This window comes from Podarcis bocagei (assembly GCF_964188305.1).
Source record: "Podarcis bocagei genome assembly, chromosome: 3".
Taxonomy (NCBI): domain Eukaryota; kingdom Metazoa; phylum Chordata; class Lepidosauria; order Squamata; family Lacertidae; genus Podarcis; species Podarcis bocagei.
The window spans coordinates 18,656,127-18,682,596 of NC_138127.1; the positions used below are offsets into that span (position 1 = coordinate 18,656,127).

The 26,470-nt window shown below is 40.3% G+C and overlaps 1 protein-coding gene and 1 long non-coding RNA gene across 15 annotated transcripts in view; both read right to left on the reverse strand.

Moving 5' to 3' along the window:
* Nucleotides 1-6,597: 6,597 nt before the first annotated feature.
* LOC308583272 lies at nt 6,598-18,005 on the reverse strand. Its single transcript, XR_014006152.1, has 3 exons — nt 15,691-18,005; nt 9,641-9,776; nt 6,598-6,863 (listed from the first exon to the last, which is right to left on the reverse strand). It is a non-coding gene; the product is annotated as an uncharacterized lncRNA (long non-coding RNA).
* Nucleotides 18,006-18,835: 830 nt separating this feature from the next.
* The window catches only part of LOC308583243 (dystonin-like), a 313,796-nt gene continuing 306,161 nt past the window's right edge, over nt 18,836-26,470 (reverse strand). For 9 of the 14 annotated variants that reach the window (XM_081187021.1, XM_081187032.1, XM_081187031.1 and 6 more), the window contains 5 exons: nt 24,665-24,733; nt 23,672-23,871; nt 23,109-23,219; nt 20,669-20,792; nt 18,836-19,895 (listed from right to left, as the gene is read on the reverse strand). In XM_081187021.1, coding sequence (XP_081043147.1) covers nt 19,630-19,895; nt 20,669-20,792; nt 23,109-23,219; nt 23,672-23,871; nt 24,665-24,733 — 770 coding nt within the window. In that variant the 3' untranslated portion in view covers nt 18,836-19,629. The remainder of the gene's footprint in view (nt 19,896-20,668; nt 20,793-23,108; nt 23,220-23,671; nt 23,872-24,664; nt 24,734-26,470) is intronic. The other 5 variants (XM_081187022.1, XM_081187024.1, XM_081187023.1 and 2 more) reach the window with 2 other exon arrangements.

Genomic DNA, 26,470 nt, shown 5'->3' on the forward strand with positions numbered 1-26,470 from the left:
TAATAATGGAAGATAACATCATAGAAGCCCCAGATGAAATAGAAAAAAGGTTTGCTCAGTTTTTTGAAAAGTTATACGAAAGAGGAACTGAAGATAGATTAGAAATTGAAAGATACTTGGAGCAGGAAAGAGGAAAATATATATCAGAAGAGGACAGAACACGATTAAATAAGGAAGTTTCTGTAAATGAAGTGAAGGAAGCTATTAATAGGATGAAAAATGGAAAGGCCCCCGGGCCGGATGGCCTGCCCTCAAAATATTATAAAACATTAGAGGAACTCCTTGCTCCAATACTTAGAGATGTTATTAATAATATCCTCCAGGGAGGGAAAATTCCCGGCTCCTGGAAGGAGGCATTCATAACTTTAGTTCCAAAATCAGAAACTGAGAAAACTGACATTAAAAATTACAGGCCAATTTCTCTACTTAATAACGATTATAAGATCTTCGCCGATATAATGGCTAGTAGACTTAAGAAGCTATTAACGAAACACATTCATAAAGACCAAGCGGGATTCCTCCCCAATCGACATCAGAAGGACAATGTGCGTCATATATTAAACATCATTGAATATTTAGATACTAGGATTGATATCCCAGCCGCACTAATCTTTATAGACGCCGAGAAGGCTTTTGATAATGTTTCCTGGGAGTTTTTATCATCGTGTTTGGAAAAGGCGGGCATAGAGGGCCCATATTTGAGAGGAATCAAAGCAATTTACTCGGAACAACAGGCTATGCTGATTGTAAATAACAGCCTAACTAAACCATTTAAGATTGGGAAAGGTACCAGGCAGGGCTGCCCCTTATCTCCCCTGCTCTTTATAATGGTTTTGGAAGTCATAGCAAATAGAATAAGAGACGCAGTTGGTGTGAAGGGGATAAGAATTGGAAAGAAAGAATTTAAGCTAAAAGCATATGCCGACGACTTAGTCTTATCTCTGGAAGAACCAGTGGACAGTGTTAGCAAGGTGATAGAACTATTAGAGGAATTCGGCAGACTGTCAGGGTTCAGATTAAATAGGAAGAAGACAAAAATTTTAACAAAGAATTTGACCATGGAGGACAAAAATCAATTGGAACAAAGAACCGGTATAAAAATTGTGAATAAGGTAAAATATTTGGGAATCTGGCTGTCTCCAAAAAATATAAATTTGGTAGAAGATAATTATGATAAAATTTGGCAGGAAATAAAAAAAGATCTGGACATCTGGCAGAGGCTGAAACTCTCATGGACAGGGAGGATCGCGGCGATTAAAATGTGCCTCCTCCCAAGATTATTATTTCTGTTCCAAAATATTCCGATAATTAAAGGCACCACCCGTTTTAGGAACTGGCAAAGAATTTTGACTAAGTTCATTTGGCAGGGGAAGAGAGCTAGGATAAGGTTTAAATACTTAACAGACGCAAGAGAGAGGGGTGGATTTGCAGTACCGAATATTAGGTTATATTATGAGGCAGCTTGTTTAAGCTGGTTAAAGGAATGGGCCACCCTTAGGAACACTGATTTATTGGACCTGGAGGGTTTTGATATTAGGTTCGGGTGGCATGCCTATCTGTGGCAGGGGAAAGGTGAGATTCATAGAGGGTTTTCCAATCACATAATCAGAGGTTCACTATCGGAGGTGTGGAACAGATATAAAAAATTGATTGAGGAAAGGACCCCTTGGTGGCTCTCTCCAGTGGATATTGTTAAAATAAAAAAACCAAATATGATGGGAGAAAGATGGACCTATGAGGACCTCCTAATTAAGACAGAAGAAGGCTGGAAGGTGAAACCTTATGACGAGTTGAAAGAAAAGATAAAAGAATGGTTTCACTACCACCAGATTAATGCACTGTGGAGCGAGCACAAGAAACAGGGGATGAGTGATAAAAAATCAAGATTCCAGATAGAAATCCTAGAGAGTAACGATAAACACCTCTCTAAGTTATATAAACAACTATTAGAGTGGGATACTAGAGAAGATTTGGTAAAGGGTGTGATGGTGAAGTGGGATAGGGATCTTGGATATAATATTGATTATAGTAAATGGCAGACACTCTGGAGGAAGGGGATAAAATTTACAGCGTGCGCAACCCTCCGAGAAAATTTAGAGAAAATGATATACCGCTGGTATCTGACCCCAGCAAAGTTAGGCAAGATGTATAAAACTGTTGATAATAGCTGTTGGAGATGTAAAGAGAAGGTTGGGACCTTTTTCCACATTTGGTGGACCTGTGAGGTAGTGAAGGAATTCTGGGGAAAGATCTACGACGAATTGAAAAAAATTTTAAAATATAATTTCCCCAAGATACCTGAGTTGTTTCTGTTAGGTATGATTGGCGAGGAAATAAAAAAAACAGATCAAATCTTTTTCCAATATGCGACTACTGCGGCGAGAATTCTAATTGCACAAAACTGGAAATCCCCTGATATGCCTACGGTTGGAGAGTGGCAAGTGAAATTATATCAATATATAGAGTTAGCGAGATTAACGCAGAAATTAGGGCAAAATAACTGTACGAAACTTAAAGTTGAATGGAAGAAATTTTTAATTTATGTTGAGAACAATGTGGGTATTAGTAACATCACAGCAGAAGTTGATTGATACCTTCGATGTTAAGTGTTATTGTAGACTATACTGCAAATATTCTTCTATGAATGTGTAATCCTGGATCAAGTTGAACGGAAGTCCGTTTTCTGTTTGGTTCTTTCGTGTTTTTCCTTTCTTTTGTCTTTTTTTTGCTTTCTTTCTTACTTTCTTTCTCTTTTTCTTTTTATTTTTTTTTCTTCTTGGCGGATTCGCAATTTTGTAATTTGTTTATTTTCTTTCCTTTTTTGTGTACGTTTTAATGATAAGCATATATGCTCTAGGAGTCTGATATGTAATGTGAATCCTTTTTCTAATAAAGCTATATATATATATATAAAAAAATAATTCCTTATTCCTCAGATACAGAGAAGAAAAGACTTGATCCTTGGTGCTGGGAGTTAGTCAAGAGTGTTTGCCCCATGCTTCCTGGCAGCCTGAGACCTAAAAGAAGAGAACAATGTCAGCTTCCCTCCTGAGGCAAATTGCAGCAAGGAGGGTAGTTTTCACTGGGACCAGAGCAGAGTGGAAAGGATCAAACTCTTCTCTGTGGCCCTGATCCTTCCCCCCAGCTGTTGAAAGAAAACACAGCTGCCGAACTACATGTTCAGTATAAATGTGTGGTTTTGACTCTCATCCTTGGCTAACACCCCTCCCCTCAGGATACATTTCCTTTGCGTTGTTTCAGCCTGGGCTCTAGAGGAGGATGTGTTTGGGATGTGTGCATGCGCATTCATGCACATGGGCTCCCAGAGAACACATTTCCTCAGAGGTCATTATCCTCATCTATCAATGTTCTCTCCTCCCCCGCCGCCCATGAGATCTCACTTGTTCTTAAAGTCAGGGAAATGAGGTCCAACCAAAAGCTTGCCACATGTTTTATAGCCTTTTTTAAAAAAAAAAAAAGACTCCTTGTCAAACTTGTTTTTCCCCTACTGTCCAGGAAACAGGATTTCCAGCAGATTTCTGTGGGGACAGTAAAGCATAATGTAGTAGGAAATTATACAAAAGTAATGACATAAAGGAGTCAGGGAAGGTGGAAAATCGTTAGGCCCTGCTCCAGCTGGGCTGATCCCGCCCCTCCCCCCACCCAGGGCCAACTGTCATTAACTGCCCTGAGGGAAGGAACAGTGTGGCTGTTTTTTGAGCTCCCAGTTCTTGGTGCATCTCTTGTGTTTTATAAATGTCATTAGCTGCCTTGAGGACTTCAGCTAGCTGTAAAGCGGAGTAAAAAATCTAAATAAATGGAATATGCATAAATAAAGGAAGTTTGCATTATTGCCCCCTGCCCTGCCTGTTCATTCTGTGCACTGAAACTGTTTCTCATCACCAAATTCACCCTTGGCAACGCAGTGGGGAGAGACAGATGCTTGGTTCCCACCAATTTTTGGAAATGAAGCCCCCACTGCTCGACTTCAAATCGCCACCGAAAGAAACAGAGGAGCTCCGTGCAAATGGGAAAAGTTTCTGGGGAAGCAAAACAACAGCAACCCACCTCAAAAAATAATGTGAAAACACCAAAGCACTTTTTTTGGGGGGGGGTGTCACAAAGAGAAGAGACTCTTTGGTGTGAATTGTTTGTAAGGTTTTGCCAAGTAGTACTCATTCAATGGACTATGTGCTGGGAATACCATAATATAACAAAACATTCTAGAAGGTTCCTTCCAACTCTACAATTCTACGATTCTATGTACCTAAACAGTGAGAACTATATGAATTGGTTCTCTCACATAGTAGGTGAGATTCAGTTGGGAGCTAAATGCTCCCCCCCAAACAAAAAATAAAATACCTGCAATAGGTGTCAAGGGAAAATGTTTCTATCCTTGATTTTGCCCTGATATACTGCTTTTTTATGGCCATGTTTTCAGATCATGCTAAGCCATGGTTTAGCCCGATGTACAAAAGCAGGAATATGCCTCTTCCCCTCCTCCTCAGCCCTCCTCCTGCATGCTCATGAGGAAGATTTTGAAAGGATTTAGTTTTCCTTTTCCTTAATGTCAGCTTGCCATGTCGTGGGCACCAGGTTTTGTGCTTAAGTGCTAACTGTAGTCTGTTTAAGCTAGTCAGATTCATTTGAAGTGGCTTTAAAAGCACAGGACGTAAAGATTTGGCAAATTAAAGCAGAGGTCCCTGGCAGCTATGCTGCCTGAGAGCCTTTTAAGTGGAGATGCCATGAGTTGCACCAAATACATTTGCCATACTCTACCAGGCTTCAGCTATTTCATCTTAAAAAGGTATAGGTCACAGCCTTCATAGTTAACAATTGTAGGTTTACTGGTGCACGCTAGAAACAGCCGGCATACAGGAGAATGCTGCCTGGACAAAACCCAGCGTTCTAACAGAGAAGACCTCAATTGCCAAATATTTGTACGCCAGCTGCTATTTTAGTCTACGACCAAGTCAACAAAACCTCCAAATAGAACCCCAGAAATTGCAGGCAGGTCAAACTGCCCACAAATCTTCATCTCAAAAGCAGCTCCAGGCAGTAGGTTTTAAATCTAATTCTTTTCAGCATTAGGTGGAGCCTATTCTGTTCTGAGAGGAGCAGGGATGTGGGGGGAGACATTTCCCCTTGCCTTCTCACAAGCATCAATAAAAAAGGCTCTAGATGAATAATCTTAGAGTAAACACCAACCAGCTTCTATATTCAGAGGGCAAGGAGCCTCTCTGCTGTGTGACTCGAACAACCCATTGCAAGGAATAATTACACCCGAGTAAAGGATTATGAAACTGTATAATAGCCTGTATAATAGGGACGCGGGTGGCACTGTGGGTAAAACCTCAGCGCCTAGGACTTGCCAATCGCATGGTCGGCGGTTCGAATCCCCGCGGCAGGGTGAGCTCCCGTTGTTCGGTCCCAGCTCCTGCCCACCTAGCAGTTCGAAAGCACCCTTAAGTGCACGTAGATAAATAGGTACCACTTTATAGTGGGAAGGTAAAACGGCGTTTCCGTGTGCTGCTCTGTTGCCGGTTCGCCGGAGCAGCTTCATCACGCTGGCCACGTGACCTGGAAGTGTCTGCGGACAGCGCTGGCTCCCAGCCTCTAGAGTGAGATGAGCGCACAACCCTAGAGTCTGTCAAGACTGGCCCGTACGGGCAGGGGTACCTTTACCTTTACCTATAATAGCCTTTAGCTAAGAGTTTTTGCAAGACAGCTTTGCAAGGAACACTCTTGTCCTTGTTGGCACAATATTGCAGTGGGATATATTTTCTTATTAAGCAGTGGAAGTCTCTTATGCACAGCTGCTCATCAATTCCCAGCATATTATTTTCAAAATACATTCTCAAAATATGAACAGCTCTATGGCCAGCAGCTTTTCAATTAGCAATTATCTAGGGCTTGATATAGCATCAAACCCAGTTATCAGAGTCCTTTGCCAAAGCCTACAAACTCTTTTTTTTCCTTCTCTCTTCTGGCACAGCTATGCCTCAGGCTCTCACATGATTCATCTCGCATTTCCTCATATAAAGGCTGGATTTAATTTCAGCTAGGGGACTTGCCTATCAAAGGAACACTTTACCTGAGAAGAAATACCATTGAACTCAATGAGACTTGGTTCCAGGTGGGCATACATAGGCCTGGACAGTAAAATACAGTGCCAGGGACAAAGGGCACTTTTAAGTTTCTTTTCTCCTTGAAATGGGCCACAATGACCTCATTGAACCAGGTCCAAAGACAGAAAATCTGCTGTGAGGGGGCTTAAGCAGGGACCAGGGAGAATTTCAATTCAGTTTGCCAAAGGCAAACCTCCCAAAAACAAAATCAGAATCAATATTGGGCTTCTTCAGCCAAAACTTCTGAGGAAATTTGAGGGATCCTAAGGTACATCATTAAGACTATTAACTGATAGTTTATATAGTGTCAGCAACACATTTCGTTCTAGGGAGCCAATAGAAAACACACCAAGATCTGTTATTAGACCACTGTTACCATTTGTTGTGCAACATAGCAGTCATGGTGTGTGTGTGTGTGTGTGTGTGTGTGTGTGTGTGTGTGACAAATCAACTGAAGAACACCAGAGTCTTTTGAGATTTGCCATTCCTTTATTGAATTTGTGTCAAAAGGGTCTTTTACAAGGTGACCTGCAAATCAAGTCTGGCATATCTGGCAATATACCTGGCTGTAATGTCTCTTTTGGAAAGATCTTTATGGCATATACTTCCCTCAGTGTGATCTTAGATATGATGAAACCCTGTAAATGTGTAATTGCTCTCTTGGAACTCAGAACACATATGAGATATTGTTTGGTTCATTGGTTACGAATGTAGTTCTTTTTATATCTTGAACATCTGTGAGAAGGACAAGACATTGTGAGAGAAGACAATAAAAGTGCTTTAAAACAAACAAGCTGTTAACATATCTTCATAGGTTTTCCTATTCACTACTTGGCAATTCCATGGGGTGAGAATGTGCTTCTCTACCTTAAACCTGTAGAGAAAAAGTCACATGCAGAGCATGGAGGAAATACTTTTGTTCAATTTAGGCTACAAGTTTCAAAAAAGTAGTAAGCAATTGCTATATGCCAGCAACTGTTCTTCTAACTCCTTTTCACAACAAGCGGCTTGCTCTCCAGGCAGACACTAATGAGATTTTTTTGTTAAAGTCTAGGAGGAGGGAGGGAAAGATCATCACTAAAATTGGGCATGGCAGCTGAATGTTGGAGGTGCTAACAATAGCAAGTCTTGGATCTCTTGGAGATGAGGATGCCTGTGATTAGTAAAGAAATCCAGCCAATGGCTCATGTGATTTCTTCATTTTTCAAATGCCTTGACTAGAACCTTGTCAAAATAAAGGGTGGATTTGTGCTTATATGGCAAGGCTGATCCACAACGATACTATCACAGAGCTGTAAAGCAGAAAATTTTGTGGTTCCTGCCAAAGCATGAATCAGTTGCAAAATAATGGTTTGAGGTATGCTTCTTTTTTCCATTCTCTAATATTTCTTTGCAGAACAACCCAAACAATTGCTCATAATTAAGCTGATTGGAGAAGCAGACACTGGAAGGAAATATTCTGCTGGCTCTGATCCCAATGCACTTCATTGTACTAGATGTAGCACCATTACATCAGTTTCTTCCATTGCACAAAGAAAAGGTCATATTCACAGGACACAAAAAAATATACTACTCAAGCAGAAAAATGATCCTTGCCTTTTCATTCTCAAAGCTCTGTTGTATCCTGAATAATTTTCAACATGGAAGTGGGAACATAAACAGCACACACACAATGGCTTCAGCATCCCAAGAATTTCATTTCCCTTTTAAAAAAATGAAGTTCCTATTCCTTATTACTGCAAAGATATATGTGAAAATGCATGGCAATGATTGCTGAAATACCAGATTCAGAAAGTATTTAGCCAGGCAATCTAGTAGTTAGAGAGGCTACTGGGCAGCAGAAGTAGAATTGTGCAGTATAAGAGTATTCAGCATTCTTTTCAATGCAAAATTTGGATTAGTTGGCTGGGCAATATTCAAAACACCAAATGTAGCTGCAGCCAGCATTTTTTTTTCATCTAGAATAGCCCAAATAAGAATTCACATCCACATTCAAACAGTGATGTTGTGTGTGGATTGTACTAGATGCCTTTCATCCCCATATGCACCCATAAGTGATTGTCTATGCATGGTCCCGAATCAGCTAAGGCAATACATGAGCAGGAGACTCCTGTATTGTGTGGCTATTCCTTTAGAGAGAAAGCATGCATGTTCCTTCTAAAAAACCATCATTTAAGGCAGTGCAAAACATTTGTAGAGCAGCTGACAGGCCAGTGGGAAAGTTAAAAGAAGGATGGTCCATACAGAATGCTTGCAACAAGCGGAATACATTTCAAAACAGTGCTTGACATCTGTAAGGTTTTCTTACACATCTATTGAATAGGAATGGTGTAAACTTTTCCCATGGCAAAGCATGTAAAGCTGCCAATGAAAATAAAAACTGGGACTGAAAGGAGCAGCAAATACTGTATTGTAGCTTTGCTTTGTTCACATTGAGTGAGGTTGCTCTGGGACACACAATGTGGAGGCTCATGCTGAACTCAGGGGAAATTTGCCCTAAAATGCTGGTGAATGTTCATGAGGACTTTTTTTTGTTTAAAAAAAAACATATTTCAAACTCATGAAGAATTATGGAAAAATAGAGAAACCCAAATCCATGGATTCATCTGTCCCAAACTTATGTGCATCTCCTCAGATGCATGTATCACATTAAATGGGAACCAGATGAGTATCGCTGGCTGCACATGTGAATCATTCCTTCTCTGTGTTTATTTCCCTCATACTATCAATATTATTATACATGTGAAATCTATCTCCTCCTATGCTGTGCATGATGTTCTGCAGGGGAGGTCCTACTTGTGATTCCACCAACAGGGGTGTGTGGCAGTACATGAAAGAGCCTTCTTTGCAATGCTGCTCCATCCTTGGAATGACCATGTGTGTGCCCATATCTTTGGGGCTCTAATTCACTTGCATTTGTATAGTGTTTTAACACTGGTTGTTTTAATGATTATTTTAATTTTATATTTATATAATATTGATTTAGTGCCATTTGTTCTTGTTTTTACAATATTCCTGACCTTAAACCATAAGGTTAAGTGGGATAGAAATGCCATAAAAGCAAACATGTAAATGAACAAGCAAAAACGGCAACTCAAAAATATATTCTGTTCAAACGCTTAAATGTACATAGTGACTGCTCTAAGGTAGAGTATACCAGCCATTTGATTGTACAAAGAAAGCTAGATTCCTGCACACCCTTTTCTTTCACCTTTTCTGGATGAATCTGGTGTCTAGCTCTCCTTTGTATCTAATACTGGAATTCTGACCAAGGTCCTGAAGTCCCCACTTCTGACTATTCTGCTTTTCATCTAATTCTCCAAAATGACTTTCCAGAACCTTTGTTATTATTATCCTTGGCTTATTTAACTCTATTTGTTTGTTCCAGAGCAAGCTTCTGATTTATATCTTTTCCCTTTGATGCACAAACTTCTCTTCATGTTTCTATAGATTACCCCACATTACATTTCAGACTTTCGGTTGCGGGCTGTGCCAAAGTTTTTCCATCTTACCTTATTTGGATGTGACTTTTCTCATCCTTGTGCTAAATGCTAGATTTCTGAATTAGAGGAGCAGAAGGCAGAGGGAGATATCTTCCTCTCTCTTTGTCTCTTTATGTCAGTGCTATGGAGACAGCTATAACATGTTCTTTATTTGCATATTTTGTTGTCGTGGTTCTAATAAGTAGAAGAGAAAACAGGAGGTGCCATTAATTTAGCTCCTCTAACTTGTTCCTTGTAACTCAAGGCTCATAGAGGCCAAGGTTTTCCTTGGCAGGGAAAAGCAAGATGTCAGATTGAGCATGTCTGTCCTGAACAGAGGAATTCCATCATGGCAGACAACAAGAATCTTCTTTGCTATAGTGTCAGCTGTTCCTCCCCTCATGTGTGGACTGGTTCACATGATACACCAGGCCGGCAACATCCTGACTCACGAAACCAACCAGACCTTTGTACACATACAACAGTACCACCATAGGCGGTTCAAATCCCTGCGACAGGGTGAGCTCCCGTTTCTCAGTCCCTGCTCCTGCCTACCTAGCAGTTCGAAAGCATGAAGTGCAAGTAGATAAATAGGTACCGCTCTGGCGGGAAGGTAAACGGCGTTTCCGTGCGCTGCTCTGGTTCGCCAGAAGCGGCTTAGTCATGCTGGCCACATGACCCGGAAGCTGTACGCTGGTTCCCTCGGCCAGTAAAGCGAGATGAGCGCCGCAACCCCAGAGTCAGTCACGACTGGACCTAATGGTCAGGGGTACCTTTACCTTTACCTTACTGGAGATTAACGACCTGGGTGAGAACCAGGTAGAAGAAGTGTGCTGACCTGGGTGGTAGCCAGATGGAGATGGCTGATTTGTATGGTAAGGTTAGGCTGGGAGGAGGATGGGGTGAAATATCATAACTTGATTGTAGATCTATTAGCACTCACCGCTTTCTCTCTCAATATTTTCTCTTATATGTTATACATTAGCACTTTAAATATAAGCCATTTAAAATTATAAACACTTTAGATCTTAGCACATTTTGTTGTTGTTTGCTTATTCCCTTAACTGCAGTGTTAGAATCAACATTTTTTCCTCTCCTATTTGATTTTGTTTTTGTATTCTGTGCACTTAGTCCCCAATAGGTGGGTGTTCTGTATAGAACAGAAATGATGTTTTTGGTCCAGACAGGTGCTGGTGAACGATTATTTCCATGGTGACATTACTTCCATTACTTCCAGGAAAAAGAAGGTGTTGCACAGGTGGACAGAGTGTTGTGGAGAGTAGAAAGAGGGTGAGTTATATTTGAGCGCTCCCACCCTCTGGTTTCCCCATTGATAGTCAGAATTTAGTGGAGCCTGTCAGTCAGCGCTTTGGTCTGTTGGTCAATGGCAGGTTGGTCCAGAGTAAGTTAGAAATCACCCTCAATTTAGATGTGGTCTTGGCATGCAAAACTGAGACTTGTGTAGAGGCACTGGAAGGCTCTGTTTACCCAGTTTTGTCTTCCATTCACTCAATGGTCATTATTGAAAGATGGAGATGTCTATAATTTTCCTGCTAAGGGCAGCGGCTGCAGCAGCAGGGAGAATCAGTTAATAAACAAGCATTGTAATAACAACAACAACAACAACAACAACAACAACAACAATAATAATAATTTATTATTTATACCCCGCCCATCTGGCTGAGTTTCCCCAGCCACTCTGGGCGGCTCCCAATCAAGTATTATAAACAATGCATTAGATATTAAAAACTTCCCTATGATATTCTGAGGTGAGTGTTGTAATCAGAGGGCCTAGGGCTCTCTTGGAAAAAAGAATCTGGATGCATAATGATCTGAAGAGACTTACAATGTTTGGGCTTATTTCCAGCTCCTATTCTAGACACCACCTTGTCTTCCCAGCCTAGTATAAGACCTGGCATAGGCTTATCAGTGGCTAAACCAGGGGCATTCTGAAATACTGGCTGGGTCAGAACAATGAATCTGTCACTAACATCACAGGGAGTTGACACCTTGGGTGTGAAAGATACCTTAACCCCAGACCAAATACTGCAAAAATGCAATGTGTCCATCCAGCATGAATCAAGTGACTAATTCTAATCCTGTTCCACTGTCGAAATGCTAGCCAGGGTTCCTGAAAAACAATCATAAGCACTTTGCAACAGAATGCCTTGTGGGTTGGGGTAACTTACCTTTGCACAAAATCCCTTAACTATGGGAAAACTGTCCAACTCCCTAAAGGTTAACCAAACAAAATTGAACATTGTGTCCAAACAAACGTGGCTAACAAAATGCCATCTGGTGCACACTGGGGAATTATGGTTATGCAAATGACATTGTCAGCAGATGGTGTCTCCAGCTTTTTTCCCATAGGGAGAACCTAAAAGAAGCTTTCCCTCTGGGCCTCCGAAAGTCATGTCCTTTTATTCAGGCAACCCTTATGAGATTTATCGCTTGTGCAACACAGCTTCTTTCTTCCACCATATATATTCCTGTGCATCATGAAATTTGGAAAGGAACCTCAGTCATTTCTGCTGAACTTTTTCCCGAGTTTATGAGCAGAACTTCATCTAAGCATTGCTCTTTTTCTAGCAGAGATTGGCCAAACCCAATAAAAACAAAAACTGTAAAACCAAGGAGGAAATAAAAATGGACTTGAATGGGCTGCATTTCTTTGGTGCTCAGTGTTCTGATGAGGGTTTTTTCTCCTTCGCTATCATCAGACTGCTGACCGCCAAGTATAAAACAAATTCATGTGCCAGCTATTTATAGCTCTGATGGGAAAAAGCAGAGTTCTGAATGTTTAGACTTTCAGCCAGACACATGCTGAGGTTTCATGCTGAAAAACAGCATGTTGATAGACGATGGCATTGGCTACGTACACATTAGCAGTTTAAAACTCAGCACAGTTGTTTCCCTCTCACTGCATTTCAGGTTGCATTTTTACATTGCTGTACACGCCAGGGAGGGAGCGGAATGTCTTCCCCTGATGAGCATTACCTGTTTGGTTTCTCCACATCTGCAACCCCTCCGAACCCTTGTTCAGTTAAGCTGTCGTCTGTACATGTGTTATCATTTGCACATGCACAACATGTGTCTCTAATGCACACAGCTCAGCTTTACTGCAGTTTACCTTTTCAAATCAGATGGAAGCCAGTTTGGGGGAAAGTGCAATAAACAGCAATATATCTCAAGAAACTTCAGGATAGATATGGACTGTGGCTAATGTACGTGCTTGGCTTCAAATATCAGCAGTGAGAGTGCCCTGGGGCCACAGTAAATGGTAATGTGTACACAGCTTATGTGTTGACTACAGTGGTACCTTGGTACTCAAATGGCTTGGCTCCTGAACAAATAGGCTCCCGAACACCATAAACCAGGAAGTGAGTGTTCTGGTTTGCAAACGGTTTTCAGAAGCCGAATGTCCAAAGCAGCTTCCATGGCTTCCAATTGAGTGCAGGAAGCTTCTGCAGCCAATCGGAAGCCGCGTCTTTGTTTTTGAACTGTTTCGGGAGTCGAATGGACTCCTGGAACGGATTAAGTTCGAGAACCAAGGTACCACTGTTCTTTGAAGTAGTTTAGTACAAAGAGTAAAAGGCTCTTTACATAAGCTTACAACAAACAAAAGTGAGGCCAATCCAAATGGCAACCAACTATTCTCACACACAAAAATAATAATTAAAGGGCATGATGAGGGAATATATTTCTGCAGTCATTTGGACTATCATGAAAGGATGCTGAATTAGGGTGTCATGCTAAGCAATGTTAGAAACGGGGCGGGGGGGGGAGAGATCATTTAAATCAGAGATGGGAAACATCCAGCCCTTTGGCCCCAGGTCACGCTCCACCTTTCTTCCTGAGATTCACCAGGCATCACTCAATACACCGGACAGGCACTCATCACTGGAGTCAGAGCAGACTCACTTTATGACACAGCTCAGATTTTAAAATAGGCGTTTCTGTGTTAGGCCTTGGCGGGTTATGATATTCAACAAACCTTTGGATAGGGAAGATGAATTCAAATTATTTCATGCATTAAAAGAAAAAAATTACAATTGGCAGTTTCTCCCAACTTAAAAACACGTCACATGCACTTTTGAAATGACTGCCTAGCCAGCATCTATGTTGCCAGAGCTCCTGGAAGATCTGACTGGGTACTGGGTACTCAGCAGGGCCAGCAGCCTGTTTATATCAGTGGTTCTTCTCCATGAATGCCTCCTTTGAACTAAGGGTATGTCTCATCAAGGAAAAAACTAGTGTTCCAGACTTACTGGAGACCACAGAGGCTCTGCTGCAAATAGTTATATCCAACCCCCAGGTGACAGCATGAGAGACAGAAATCAGGTCCCCTTACCATGTAATGTGGAGCTGCCTGGCTGTAAGCCCCCTTTTGGATGAAGTCCTGATATTAATTTAGAACTACAATTCCCCATAGTAGTTTAACAATCCACACTTCTTCTATGGAAACTCTGTAAATTGTAGCTCTGTGAAGGGAATAGAGGGTCTCCCTGCAACTCTCAGCACCGTTAATGAATGTCAGCTCACAGAATTCTTTGGGGAAGCCATGACTGTTTAAAGTGGGGTCAGAGTGCTTTAAACATATGGTGTGAATATGTCTTGAGTACTAGAAACCTCTCTACAATTGGTCGAATTATGTTCCCCCTACTCGAAATTCACCATTGGGTCATGCATGCATGATGGATAGACAAATGCATGGTGCTTCAATAATGGAAGGAGCAGCCATCACCTTCCGTACAAAACTGAGAACATTTGGGCACTTTCTGTTGTGTTCTATGCATGACAACTGAGTTTGGTATATTCATATTTCCAAAAACTTCTACTGTGGTACCTTGGGTTACAGACGTTTCAGGTTACAGACTCTGCTAACCCAGAAATAGTACCTCGGGTTAAAAACTTTGCTTCAGGATGAGAACAGAAATTGCGTGGCGGCAGCAGGAGGCCCCATTAGCTAAAGTGGTACCTCAGGTTAAGAACAGTTTCAGGTTAAGAATGGACCTCCAGAACGAATTAAGTTCTTTACCCGAGGTACCACTGTATGATGAAAACACTTTAACCCATCCCCCTCAAATCCTCCCCCCCCCTATTTTAACTCCTTCTATAGATTGTGTTTTGCTCAAAAGCTGCAATAAACAGTTATTTAGTCTAAAGAAAGGGGTGGCTTCAGGGTCTCGACACGCAGACAGTTAGTCTAAAGAAAAGTTTTCCCATTAATATCACAATTTTTGGCTAGAGAGGGGAAGTACAATGTGATCTGCGCATTCCAAGATCACCTCAGTTTAGAAGTATGGGCTGCACAAGTGCTTCTCTTTGGTTTGAAGCGGCTTGATTAACGTATATTTATTTTTGCTTCTTCACTTGTCACTTCACTTCTTGCATTTACTCATGACAATACACAGAAGCCTCTGAAAATTCATTTCAAAGGCTATTTCTGCCTCAGCCAGAATCAAAGATGGAATAATAAAACCTGAACTCTTCTTAACGATTGTAAAAAAAATGCTGACACTTCAAAATGCCCTATTTGCCATTCATTTCACAACATATAACCTGCAGCAAGATTTAGTGAAAATGGCCAGACATAAGGATGAGGCATTGCAAATGAAAATCAAATTTGGGACATTTTCACCATGAAAGGCATGAAAACAGAATCGTGTTTGTTATAGTCGTTTGCTGTAAGCGCAAAAAATCATCAAAGCATTTCTGAGGTAAACCGAGGCTGACTAGGAGGGCACCACATTCAGAGGCCTACAGTTTTCTGGTGATTTGCCAGGCCACACTCTGATATAAGTTAGGGATCATATTGGTGAAAATGCTTTGCATTTTCTCTCTTGGACTGTGTCAAATAAATATTAGAAACAGAAATAATGTCCAGCATTGCAAAGGTCAAATTTAATGCTAGTTAGTTTCTTATCACTGCGCTTCATTGTTTCTCTGTAAAATAAAGTCTCTCTCTGGTCAGGCATTCTTTTGACTGCCATGTTAGAATAAAGCAAACTACGTTTTTTCAACAGTGTTAATACAGTGTTAATTTAAGCACCTTAAATAAAGAGAACAGAATAACTTACCAGTTAGCACAATGAACGAATGACTGAGTGGCGCGGATGTAACTTCTTTTGACTTAAAGGCAGCCATTAATTTCAGTTCTAATGCAGCTGCTCTTGAGGATTGGGTGAGACTTTTAAAAAGGCAAGCAGATCAAATGTGTGCTTCATTATAAACAACGTACTGGCACGTAGAAAATCTCTGGATATGAAAGCACATTTTCACTGCAATGTGCAAAAGTGTGCTGCTAGTGTTTTTCATAATACAAGTTCCCCGATTTGCCTGGAATAACATGATCTCTATGACAGTAAATTGTAATGTGTTAAGTGGTTCAGATCTCCACATTAAATGGGAACAGTATACAAATATGATCAAACTGAGGTACTCCCCCCCCCCTTTGTTGCATATCCTTGCCTGCGACACCAGTATTTCACAAACCACTATATTGTAAAAACAAACTGTATAGGCCCTGCCATGCATGCTTCAGTAAGAACTGAGTAAGGGACCTTGTAGACTATTTTATTGTGGGCTTATCCTGCAACAAGGTCTTGGCACTGTAATAGAGCATTAGAGGTGAATTTATCCTGCTTTAGTTTGGTTCTGCAATGTTGCTCCAATGCCACCACATTGTTACTGTCTGGAAGAGCTATAGCACAACAAAAAATAAACCAGAATATCTGTGGTAGAGAAAGTTACAGGATTTTAGCAGGAAGTTACGGGATACACACTGATTGGAAATGGAAAGCATGACTGCCTCCAAACCCTTGAGGGTGCAAACAATATTGAAAGTGGGACTGTGTATGACTGCTCTGATAACATGACCACATATCATAATGAATGCACCTTAAAATGTACTGCTGCAAGGCCCCCCGAAAACCAATCCATTGAACTAGTCAAACCCACAAGTTGTAGTCAAACTATGAATCCTTCAGAGGATTATTAGAATAAAGAATAATTAGTAATAATTATCTCACAAATGGGCACCTCTCATGCTTTGCCAGTACTGGAATTGTGGGCAGCTGCTCAGACTAACTTTGACAAAGAAAGCAAAGCCATTTAAAGCTTACCAAGTTCATCAGTAGTTCAGGAACCACAAGTGACCATCTGTTTAGTGGCAAGTATGGCTTGTTATTTTGCTGCTAGGCAAAATCCAAATGGAGTATTAAATCTCTAATTTAAACACATATGCTCCAAAGAAGTAAAAGGCACACAAAAATAATGAGAATGTATCCAAAACCAAAAATAGGCATTTCTGCTGAGGAAAGCATTGTGTTCTGGTGTTAGAAGCAAATATTCTCAGAGGTATTAAGTGTAATATAGAATGATCACACCTAATTTTTACCACCTGGATACTCTCTGTACCCTGCTGCAATATTGCTGGGAGTTCCTGGGACCAAGATGAAGAACTTGTATCCAGGAAGGCTGAGTTAAAGTCCCTGTGTCATAATGGTTGTGTGATCATGAGCAAATCAGCCTCACTCTCCCATGTATAAATGGGAAACAACAGCAAGAGCAACCTAACTTACAACCCAACTTTAAATCTAAATCTTTAAAGATTTTGAAAGCACTTTAAAAATAAAAGTGCTATGGGAATGCTTAGCAGCGGGAGTCCATAAGGCTCTGTCATTTCATGAGTGTAAGAGAAATATGTAATGTAATAAGAGGGGAAAGTGGGTCAATACTGTGGAGTAAAAGTATCTTTTTTAAACCTGTAATAAAAATAATCAAGAACCGTTTTTCACCCCTTCACAATATAAATCATTTGTGATCCTGTTTGACCTTGTATTCCTTGCAGTGGTTGTTGATCCAGCCTATGTTGTTAAATAAGCAAACACATACATTTTTATCTCTGACGTTTCCTCCAAGGAACCCAGGGTGGTGCACATGGTTCTGTGTTCCCATATTTTATCACCACAAACTGGTAAGCTAGGCTGAGAGAAACGGATTGGCCCAAGATCTCCCAATTAGCTTCATGGCTGAGTGGAGAATTGAACCTGGGTCTTCCAGGTCCTAGTCTGACTGCAACACTACACTGACCCATGTAATACAGTAGTACCTTGGTTCCCAAACGCCGAAAACCTGGAAGTGTTCTGGTTTTCAAATGTTTTTCGGAAGCCAAACGTCCGATGTGGTTGTCTGCTATTGTTTCCGGGGTGCCTGCACCTATCAGAAGCCGCGCCTTGTTTTTTGAACATTTTGGAAGTCAAATGGACTTCCAGAACGGATTAAGTTTGGTGCTTTTGTTTTTGCTATTTATTTTGCATTTTTTTGTTTTTGAGGCTTTTTTGGTTGATTTGTTTTTGTGACTCTGTGGAACCCAGTTCTGCTACTGATTGTGTGACTGTGGAGATGGATAAAAGCAACCCCCCCCCCATCCAAACAATGACTATCATCAGTGCAGGTAAGATTTTTTTTTTATCATCTACAATACTGTCTTATTTATTTTATACTACAGTACATTGATTATTGCTTTTATTTTATGGATCAGTGGTCTCGTTAGATAGTAAAATTCATGTTAAATTGCCGTTTTAGGGGTTGTGTTTAAAAGTCTGGAATGGATTAATCTGTTTTGCATTACTTTCTATGGGAAAGCGCGCCTTGGTTTTGGAACGCTTTGGTTTTGGTACGGACTAAGTTTGAGAACCAAGGTACCACTGTATGGGATTGCTCTACTTGGGACCTACTCCTGCATCACTTGATGTGTGTGAAATGGGAGCTAAACTCTCACAGCTTTTCCCTCAAAACCATGGAAACATATCATTTTAAAGACTGGCGATTCTCTTGAAGAGATACAATTACCAGAATTCCATGGAAGAAATGTAGATGTTTCCTAGTGCATTTTTTCTGCTTGCAAACGAAACCATGCTCTGCCTCAATTCATCTAACCTCTTCCTAGTCTTTCTCCACACTGATTCACTCAGTATTATTTTATTCACCGGTCAACAGTATGGAATTCTTGTTGAAGGCATGAATGGTGTATTGTGCCTTATGATGTGCAAAAATTGGTATACTGAAGGAATCCAATGATTGCATGAAATGTGATGGAGAAATGGGAAAAAATAAGGGTTGTTCTGAAAGTAATGATCTGAATCTTTCAAATCATGTACGATGTAAAGTTGACACAGAACACACACTTCCATGGGATATAACGAATACAGTAGCAACAAAGAGAAGGGACAAGCTTTATTTCATAATTCCCCCCCTTTTTTTCTGCAAGCAAAACTGCTTTGATATAAAATGAGTCCAATGATACAGTGCTATCATCCACTCAAGCAAAAGAAAACCTCACGCTGACGTGAATGCAGATTATACTGGCATTCTGATACAAGTGTAATAATTCTAGATTCCAGATGGTGTCTGGCCTTTAAAGCAATGGCACAGAAAATGCTGCAAAATATTGGAGTACTGAAGTACTGGCAAGTGCTCTTTAAGTAACTCTCTCTGTGAATTCTCTGTAGGATAATGTTTGATTAACTGCAGTATGAACTGTGTCTTCTGTTTCTTAGTATCCCTGCCACATGCCTCTTCGAGTCCACTGCGTTAGTTCAAAATGCATAATGTTGACTGTTGTCTTTTTCATTTGTATTAAGACAAAGTTATGAGGTATCCTTTACTGTTAATCTAATGATGAAGTGACAGGCCTTGTTGACTTAGGACGCAAAGACAATTGTACATTCAGTAATTGCTTTTAGTGATCTCTCTACACATTACTGCAAACAACCGTTAGTTACATTGAAAAGAAACTTTCTCCTTTTCACATATGATATGGCATAAACGAAACAAAATTTGACAAAAATCATACACATAAAATAAACAAGACAAATACACAAATAAGGCCATCTGCAAAATTAAAAATCCAACTCTCGTAATATTTCACAATAATTTCTACAGAATATTTTACATCTTAAAAACTTAAATATTTAATGCACAGGAAAAAGGTGGTCTTGACAGAGCCAACCACACTATCTCTTGGAGGACTTGTCTAATTTGCTGGCCGGCGACTTTCTTTGTGGAGTTGGAATTTTGGAAGGTTTTCCAGATGCTGAGCGAGAATTGGGTCGGGGTGTTGGCCTAATTGGGGTATGAACAGTCTCCGATACATCCGAGCACACAGACTGAATTTCTGAAATGTCAAAATCAGATGCGTCACTGCCCCGGCGGCTGCTTGCTCTGCTGCCAGCCTTGCTTCCTGCTCGACTTCCAGGTCTGCTTGGTGTTTTTCTGGTGTCTGCATGAGGAGGAGAAATAAACCCATTGCAATTAGAGTGAGCAGGGATAACGAAGGCTGATTCTGTCCTGGCATCATCAAGAGCTTCATGGTGCTCCATTATGGGCAGCCAGAAGTCTACTCAAGCGAGTGCTGCTCTTTCATTACAAACCAGAGGATAAAGCTAACCGTGGCTACTAGTCATGGCAGCTTCTATCTCTGAACACTAGTGGTTGGGTTTCACTGGTAAGGAGGCTGCTGCTACACTCACATCCTGATTGTGGGCTCCCCAGCCTGATTGGCCATCGTGAAAACATGATGCTGGACTGGATGGGCCTTTTGTTACTTTCAGCAGGGATGTTCTGGATGCTACCCAATGGGCACATCAAGTATGACCTGTTTCAATCCTACATGGGTACACCAGAGCCCCTCTGTTATGCGCAGCTGGTGGATACAAGTCAGAGCAATCTACTGTTTTCAATGCCAATTATTTCCCTTTTAAAGTGCTTTGCATCACAAGTGGAACTTTTCACTCTAGCTCCTTCTGCTCTGGTATCATGAAACTCACAAGTTAGACATGATATCAATATGCAGTTCCAATTTTACATCCCAGCTTCAGTGAACCAGAATTTCATCAGGACCAAGGCCTTGATTCAAAGCAGGATCTGCCACATTTCAGCCTCCCAAAGAAGCAGATCCCACGCAATGTGTGTACATGCAGTAGTCTACTTTTTACTCTTTGTATTAGGTACTAGCATCCCAGAGACATTTATTCCAAGCTCTCCAGTGCTCACCTGCAAAATGTGCCCTGACTCTTGTAGCTGCTGTTGAAATGAGGCTGCTGTCTTCTCCAGAATGGAAACCTTTCCCAGACAGATATCCTGGCAATCTAAGTTTACTCCCTTGTATTGGAGTCCCCTGTAGGACACAAGGAGAACTGAATGAAACAAACCCATTATGTTCTGCAACAAACAAGAGCTGATTTTAGGACTCCATCCATATCACCTTCTTCGGAACATGCATGGCAAAGAAAAAGCTATTCCAAAAAGTGATGACATAGGAATATTTAGTTAATGAGTTGGAAAGGGAACCAAATGGTAATAATATCTAGTATGTAAAGCACTTTACCTGTCACTGTATCTCTTCCTTCCCTCCCTCAATGTTTCCCAGTTACCAATTTTTAGTTTATAAGCTTCTTGAGAGCAAGAACCTGGTTTTGCTTACATAACTTGGTAAGGTGCTTTGTACACTGATGACATTGTATAAATGAACATACAAACAAACAAACAAACAAACAAACAAAAAGAATGGCTTTTTATATTTACATGTCAAGATGTAATATCCCTGCCAACTTAGGATCACACTTCATGTATCTGATGAAGTCAACTCGAATCTACAAAATCATGAGTTTACTCTATGACAAGATATTTTGCTGTTTTTTCTGCAACAATGTGTAACATGCCTATGCTTCTGAAAAATGCATCAGTGTGTGACTAGTCTGAAGGATCACTGTGTAGTCATCAAGGCAATATGGAATTAATTCTGACCAGGGAGGACAATTAAATTAAATAAAATAAATGTATTTTATGGGAAGGATAGCTAAGTAGGTGTTTCGCTACCTAGTAAGCAAAGCCATACAAAAATCTCAGAAGTTAGTTGTAGAAAAAGCTGGAGGGAAAGTAGCAGAAGTGGTAGCCGCCACAATCAAGAGCAGTAATAACACATTCTTCTCAGCGCTAACCATTGATGTACTGCATACTCTAATATAATTTGTATTATGTGAGAAGACAGCAGTATTATGTCAGCAGGAGACAGTCTACTGATTTAATCTTTGGCTCCTTAATCAATAGTAGACTCTTTCAATCTTTTATGTATTTCAGTTCTCAATATTCCCTTGTTCTAAACAAGCAAGGCTATCAACCATTTCCCTATGAGAACTGAGAAATTGTAGCTTGGGTTGTTTCCCTAGGGTTGGCACTTAAAGATACTTCAGATCCTAAATATTTTGGTGGCTGCCACCTACCCAGTGTTCCACAATCACCAGATAATTAATTTTAATGCACGTTTGTGCCATGAGGGTACGAAGTAAGGCATTTTTGGTGGCTCCTTGAGATATATGGAACTTCTTTCTTTTGGAGGACCGAGCCAGATGTACTGTAAGATATTTTTATTTTCACTTGTTTTTAATGGTCAGGGTAAAGCAGATATGGGATAGTTGCAATGCAATCTAACAATTTTACAGTGGTGCCCCGCAAGACGAATGCCTTGCAAGACGAAAAACTCACTAGACGAAAGGGTTTTGCAGTTTTTGAGCTGCTTCACAAGACGAATTTCCCTATGGGCTTGCTTCGCAAGATGAAAATGTCTTGCGTTTTTTGCAAGTTTGTTTCCTTTTTCTTAACACCGTTAATACAGTTGCGACTTGACTTCGAGGAGCAACTCATAGAACGCAGTGTGGTAGCCTTTTTTGAGGTTTTTGGCGATTTTTGAAGCTTTTCCAAAACTTTTCCGACACCGTGCTTCGCAAGACAAAAAATCCGCTGGACGAAAAAACTCACGGAACGAATTAATTTCGTTTTGCGAGGCACCACTGTATCTAGGTTTCCTAAGCATAGTATTTGTAATTTCTATTTTAATGCCATTTCTTGCTCTGAGCTGTTGGGATGGGATGGGCTAGAAACTAAACTCAGACCATAGTTCAGACGGAATAGAAAGTGTTTTAGTTTATTGATTTTGGTGTGCTTAGCTCTGAGAGGCCTAAGTAATAAATGGGGTCAAACAGAGCCAGAACACCAATGACATACTATTAGGTAAAATAATATTGGACTGACTTAATGTTAGTGCAGGAATCTGAAACTTCTTGCATTTCACATAACTTTTCATTAGGCAGAATGGTACTGCACCAGGATCTCATATTTATCTAACTGCTTATCTCGAGCAAACTAGATGATTTCAGTGATAAATATCTTAGACTCCACATGTACAGAGCTGATTCCTAGTTTGACCATAGTTATATAGAATTTAAAACATGCTCATCAAGACCCGAACAAACTCAAATGACTGATCAATTTAAAAAGAGAGAAATTAAAATTGCTGGATAGAAGATTGAAAACAAACAGAGTGCATTAATATGTAAGGAAGGTACAGCACAGCTGGGCAAGGAACTGTAGTGAATGTTAGCTAACAGGATAGTTTTAGTGAATGTTAGACTAGAATATCCATCCATTACTATACCTCTGTGGATGACACTTGATATTCAGAGCACTCTGGAGGTTTACAAGGAGATGATGTTTTGCTGTTTATCAACCATGGTTTACCATAGTTGCGTGTTAAATGATGGGGTGTCTGTATGGAACAATGGCAAATCACAAGGGTGAAGAACAGGCGATGGAAAACAATGTCATGGAGAGGAATATTCAGATTATGAATACTGAATCTCACAGTAAAAGTCAAAAACAAAATGACACCAAAACAAAGCAGGAACAGTTGACAAGCATTCTATACAAAAGAGAATGTATGTGTGCTTTTTAAAATGCAATGGTGGGTTAATGGTTTTTTCACACACACACACACACCCCCCCACTTTTCTAAATAGCTTACATGTTTTTTCCCAGGCTTGCACGACCGCTGCAATTGTAAGGGAGGAAACGATAAAAAACTTTCGTTAGCTTTCTTTGAAAAATAAAATAACCAATATCTCCCCTATTTGTTTTAGGGTAGCATTATTGCGAACTGTAGCAAGCCTGGCCTGATTTTATTAACTGCATTAAATTTCAGCTGCACCACTCCAGTCATACCTTGGGTGTGCTGGCCGCAAGAGCTGATGTTGGAGCTCCTTGAGCAGGTGGATTTGACACAGACATGGATCTGTTGGGTGAAGCACCCCTTGAAGAAGGTCGTGATCTGCGTCCCCTTTGTCGGAAGGCAGCCATGCTTTGGCTAGCTCCATCTGCCAAAATGAATTTCTCACGTAGCTCCATGTTCGTCCTCCCTTTAGCTAGAGGATGCGAAAGAGAGAAATCGAAAAGTCTGATTATTTCCCCAGCTGCCTGTCCATATCGCTGGCTTTGCTAGAGCTAAACAAACAGGCCAAACAATTCAAACACATTAGTGAGTAATGCATTTGTTTGAGACAAAAAAGTTCATTTGCAGAATATGCGCATCTAACATTTTATGCTAGCAAAAGATGAACTGCGCATCTAACATTTTATGCTAGCAGAGATGAACTGCTGTCAACATAAATCAGCATGATAATGGAATGGCTCAACATGCTATTTGGTTACCAATGCACAGACTCAACCTGAAGAGCCATTTGACTAATGCTACCACTGTTTGGATGATTCAGAAACAGATGCTGGCTATGATGAGTAAACATGGAGAGAAAAGCATAAAACCATATTAGTTCTAAGCTATATAGTAATGCAGTTGGGCAACATGCAATGACAAACAAACTCCCAAACTGTAAAGAAGTGATGGGATGCTGGGCACAGACAAACGCAGGTATAGAGGCAAAGGTGAGAACTTCCCACAAGGTTCAGATGCGTAAACAGGTTAGCATTTGGTTTTCTCTGTCTTAATGGCAATTGCTTTTGAAACACTCTTTTCGAGCGTGTCAAAGGAAATTTAGAAGCAAGCTCTCAAGCACCAGCCAGTGCAATAAGTGTTAAGGCTAAAAAATGTGAAACGTGAAGCATTGTGTTAAATATATATTTGTATATATCAAAGCAGAGTGGGTAGGAAATGGAAAAGAACATTAAGAACAGGAGAGACAAAGAGAGGGGTTTGCCAACCTATAGTAGGCTGAGTGGTAATTGAAGAGTTTGATTCCGAACGTAACATTTTACTCCCATGATGATGAACTAGAAAAAATGACACAGGATATGGGTCATATTAAAAGAAAATTGTTAGCAGGAGAAGAAATCAATTACAGCAGTTGCATATGCAAGAAGATTCAAAGCTGCAGGCCAAGGACAGATCTTAAGTGATTAAAAGTTCTCGCTAAGTGTTCCTAAGCAAGGTCATGGAGTTTTCTTCAGCAAAAGAAACCACTCTTGGTGTAAGCTCAGCTGCAGACAGTCCCAATGTCATCATGTAGGTAAAAAAAGAAAGCAAGTGGTTTCTTTGCCATCTTCAAAAAGGGATGTTCTATCTTCATACTTCTTAAGGTTGCATGAAATGAGGACACAACATACCACACAGTGCTTTAATAGAATGAAACCTAGTCACCATTAAGACACCCAACAGGTTTGCATATGATTTACAGTTTCCACATAAGAGCTAGTGTTTCCATGGCAGATTTGATGAAGAATGTAATCTTACGTTCCATCCTTTTGAGACAGGTTTATCTCTGAAATTATGTTGCCCTTTGAAAGGGATTTTGTGGGTAAAGCACCCCACAAATGGAAAACAAACAAAAAAAATTCAGATTCATATTCAGTAATACTGAAAATCACAAATGAACTTTCCTTGCTGAAAATCTGTTTCAGAAAAAAATATTGACTCAATTTACACATAACGCTAAACCATGGTTTATGTTAGTGATGAGCTGTAGTGAGCTCTGGACTTCTCCCCTGCCTTGTCCTCCTTTGGTGTGGCCGTGAGAAAGGATAAGAAGCTTCTGCTTCCACTTTAAGTAACTACAGTTTTGCATGATGTCCAAACCTAGATGTCCAAATTAACTTTAACTATGGTTTATTGAAACAAGTCATCTTCTTAAACTATGGTCTGAAGTTGGCTTGTTTAAATAAGTGGTTAAGATTAACCACATTTTGTCCAGATCCAGATGATAAAAAGCTGTGGTTAATTTAAAACAGAAGTTAATGCTTCCTTGTAGTTGTGCTGGAGGAGGAAGGGAAAGGCATAAACTACAGTAGCAGCCATCACATTAAATATAATAGTTTTTGGAAATTCAGAGATCTTCCATATTTGTATACACTGGTGTTGAAGAACCCAATTCCTGTAATGGGAAGCTTGGTGATAATCAGCTGGAGATACCAGCTGTTGTTGTTTTTTAAAAGCAGCAACAATAAATATGTCAAATCAAGTACTGTTCACCTGACTTAGGTGGAACATGGGTGGACTGTAGGCATCTCACAATGTAGGAATAAAATAGCACATCTAATGTGTTATTATAGGAGTCAATTATATTCAGTCAGAATGCTACATTCCACTTTCGTCCTGTTAAGATTCTTCAGAGTAGAGTATGAGATGGGATGATGGAATCAGGTGGATTATCAATGCAGGCTGTGTAACTATCTCATTTATTCCTGTACAGCAGGAATGTAAAATGTGACTCGAGCATAACGTAATTAAAACAGAATTGAAGCAAGTTTTCCACCAGAGGCACACTTCGCTCTTTTTCTCAACACTACAGGTAACATCCAGTCATATGATCGTTTACTAAACAGCAGGAATTTTAAGTTGTAGTTTCAATTGTATCTGATAAAATGGTGTCTGGATAAGTAAGCATTAGCCTGATTAAGGAAAAAGAAATATATATCCCTAAGAAGCATGTATACCACCACAATGTTTACTTTTCAGTCTGAACTTGCAGCATTACATATAGAATTCACAGTTTTAACTACAGAGAAAAATAA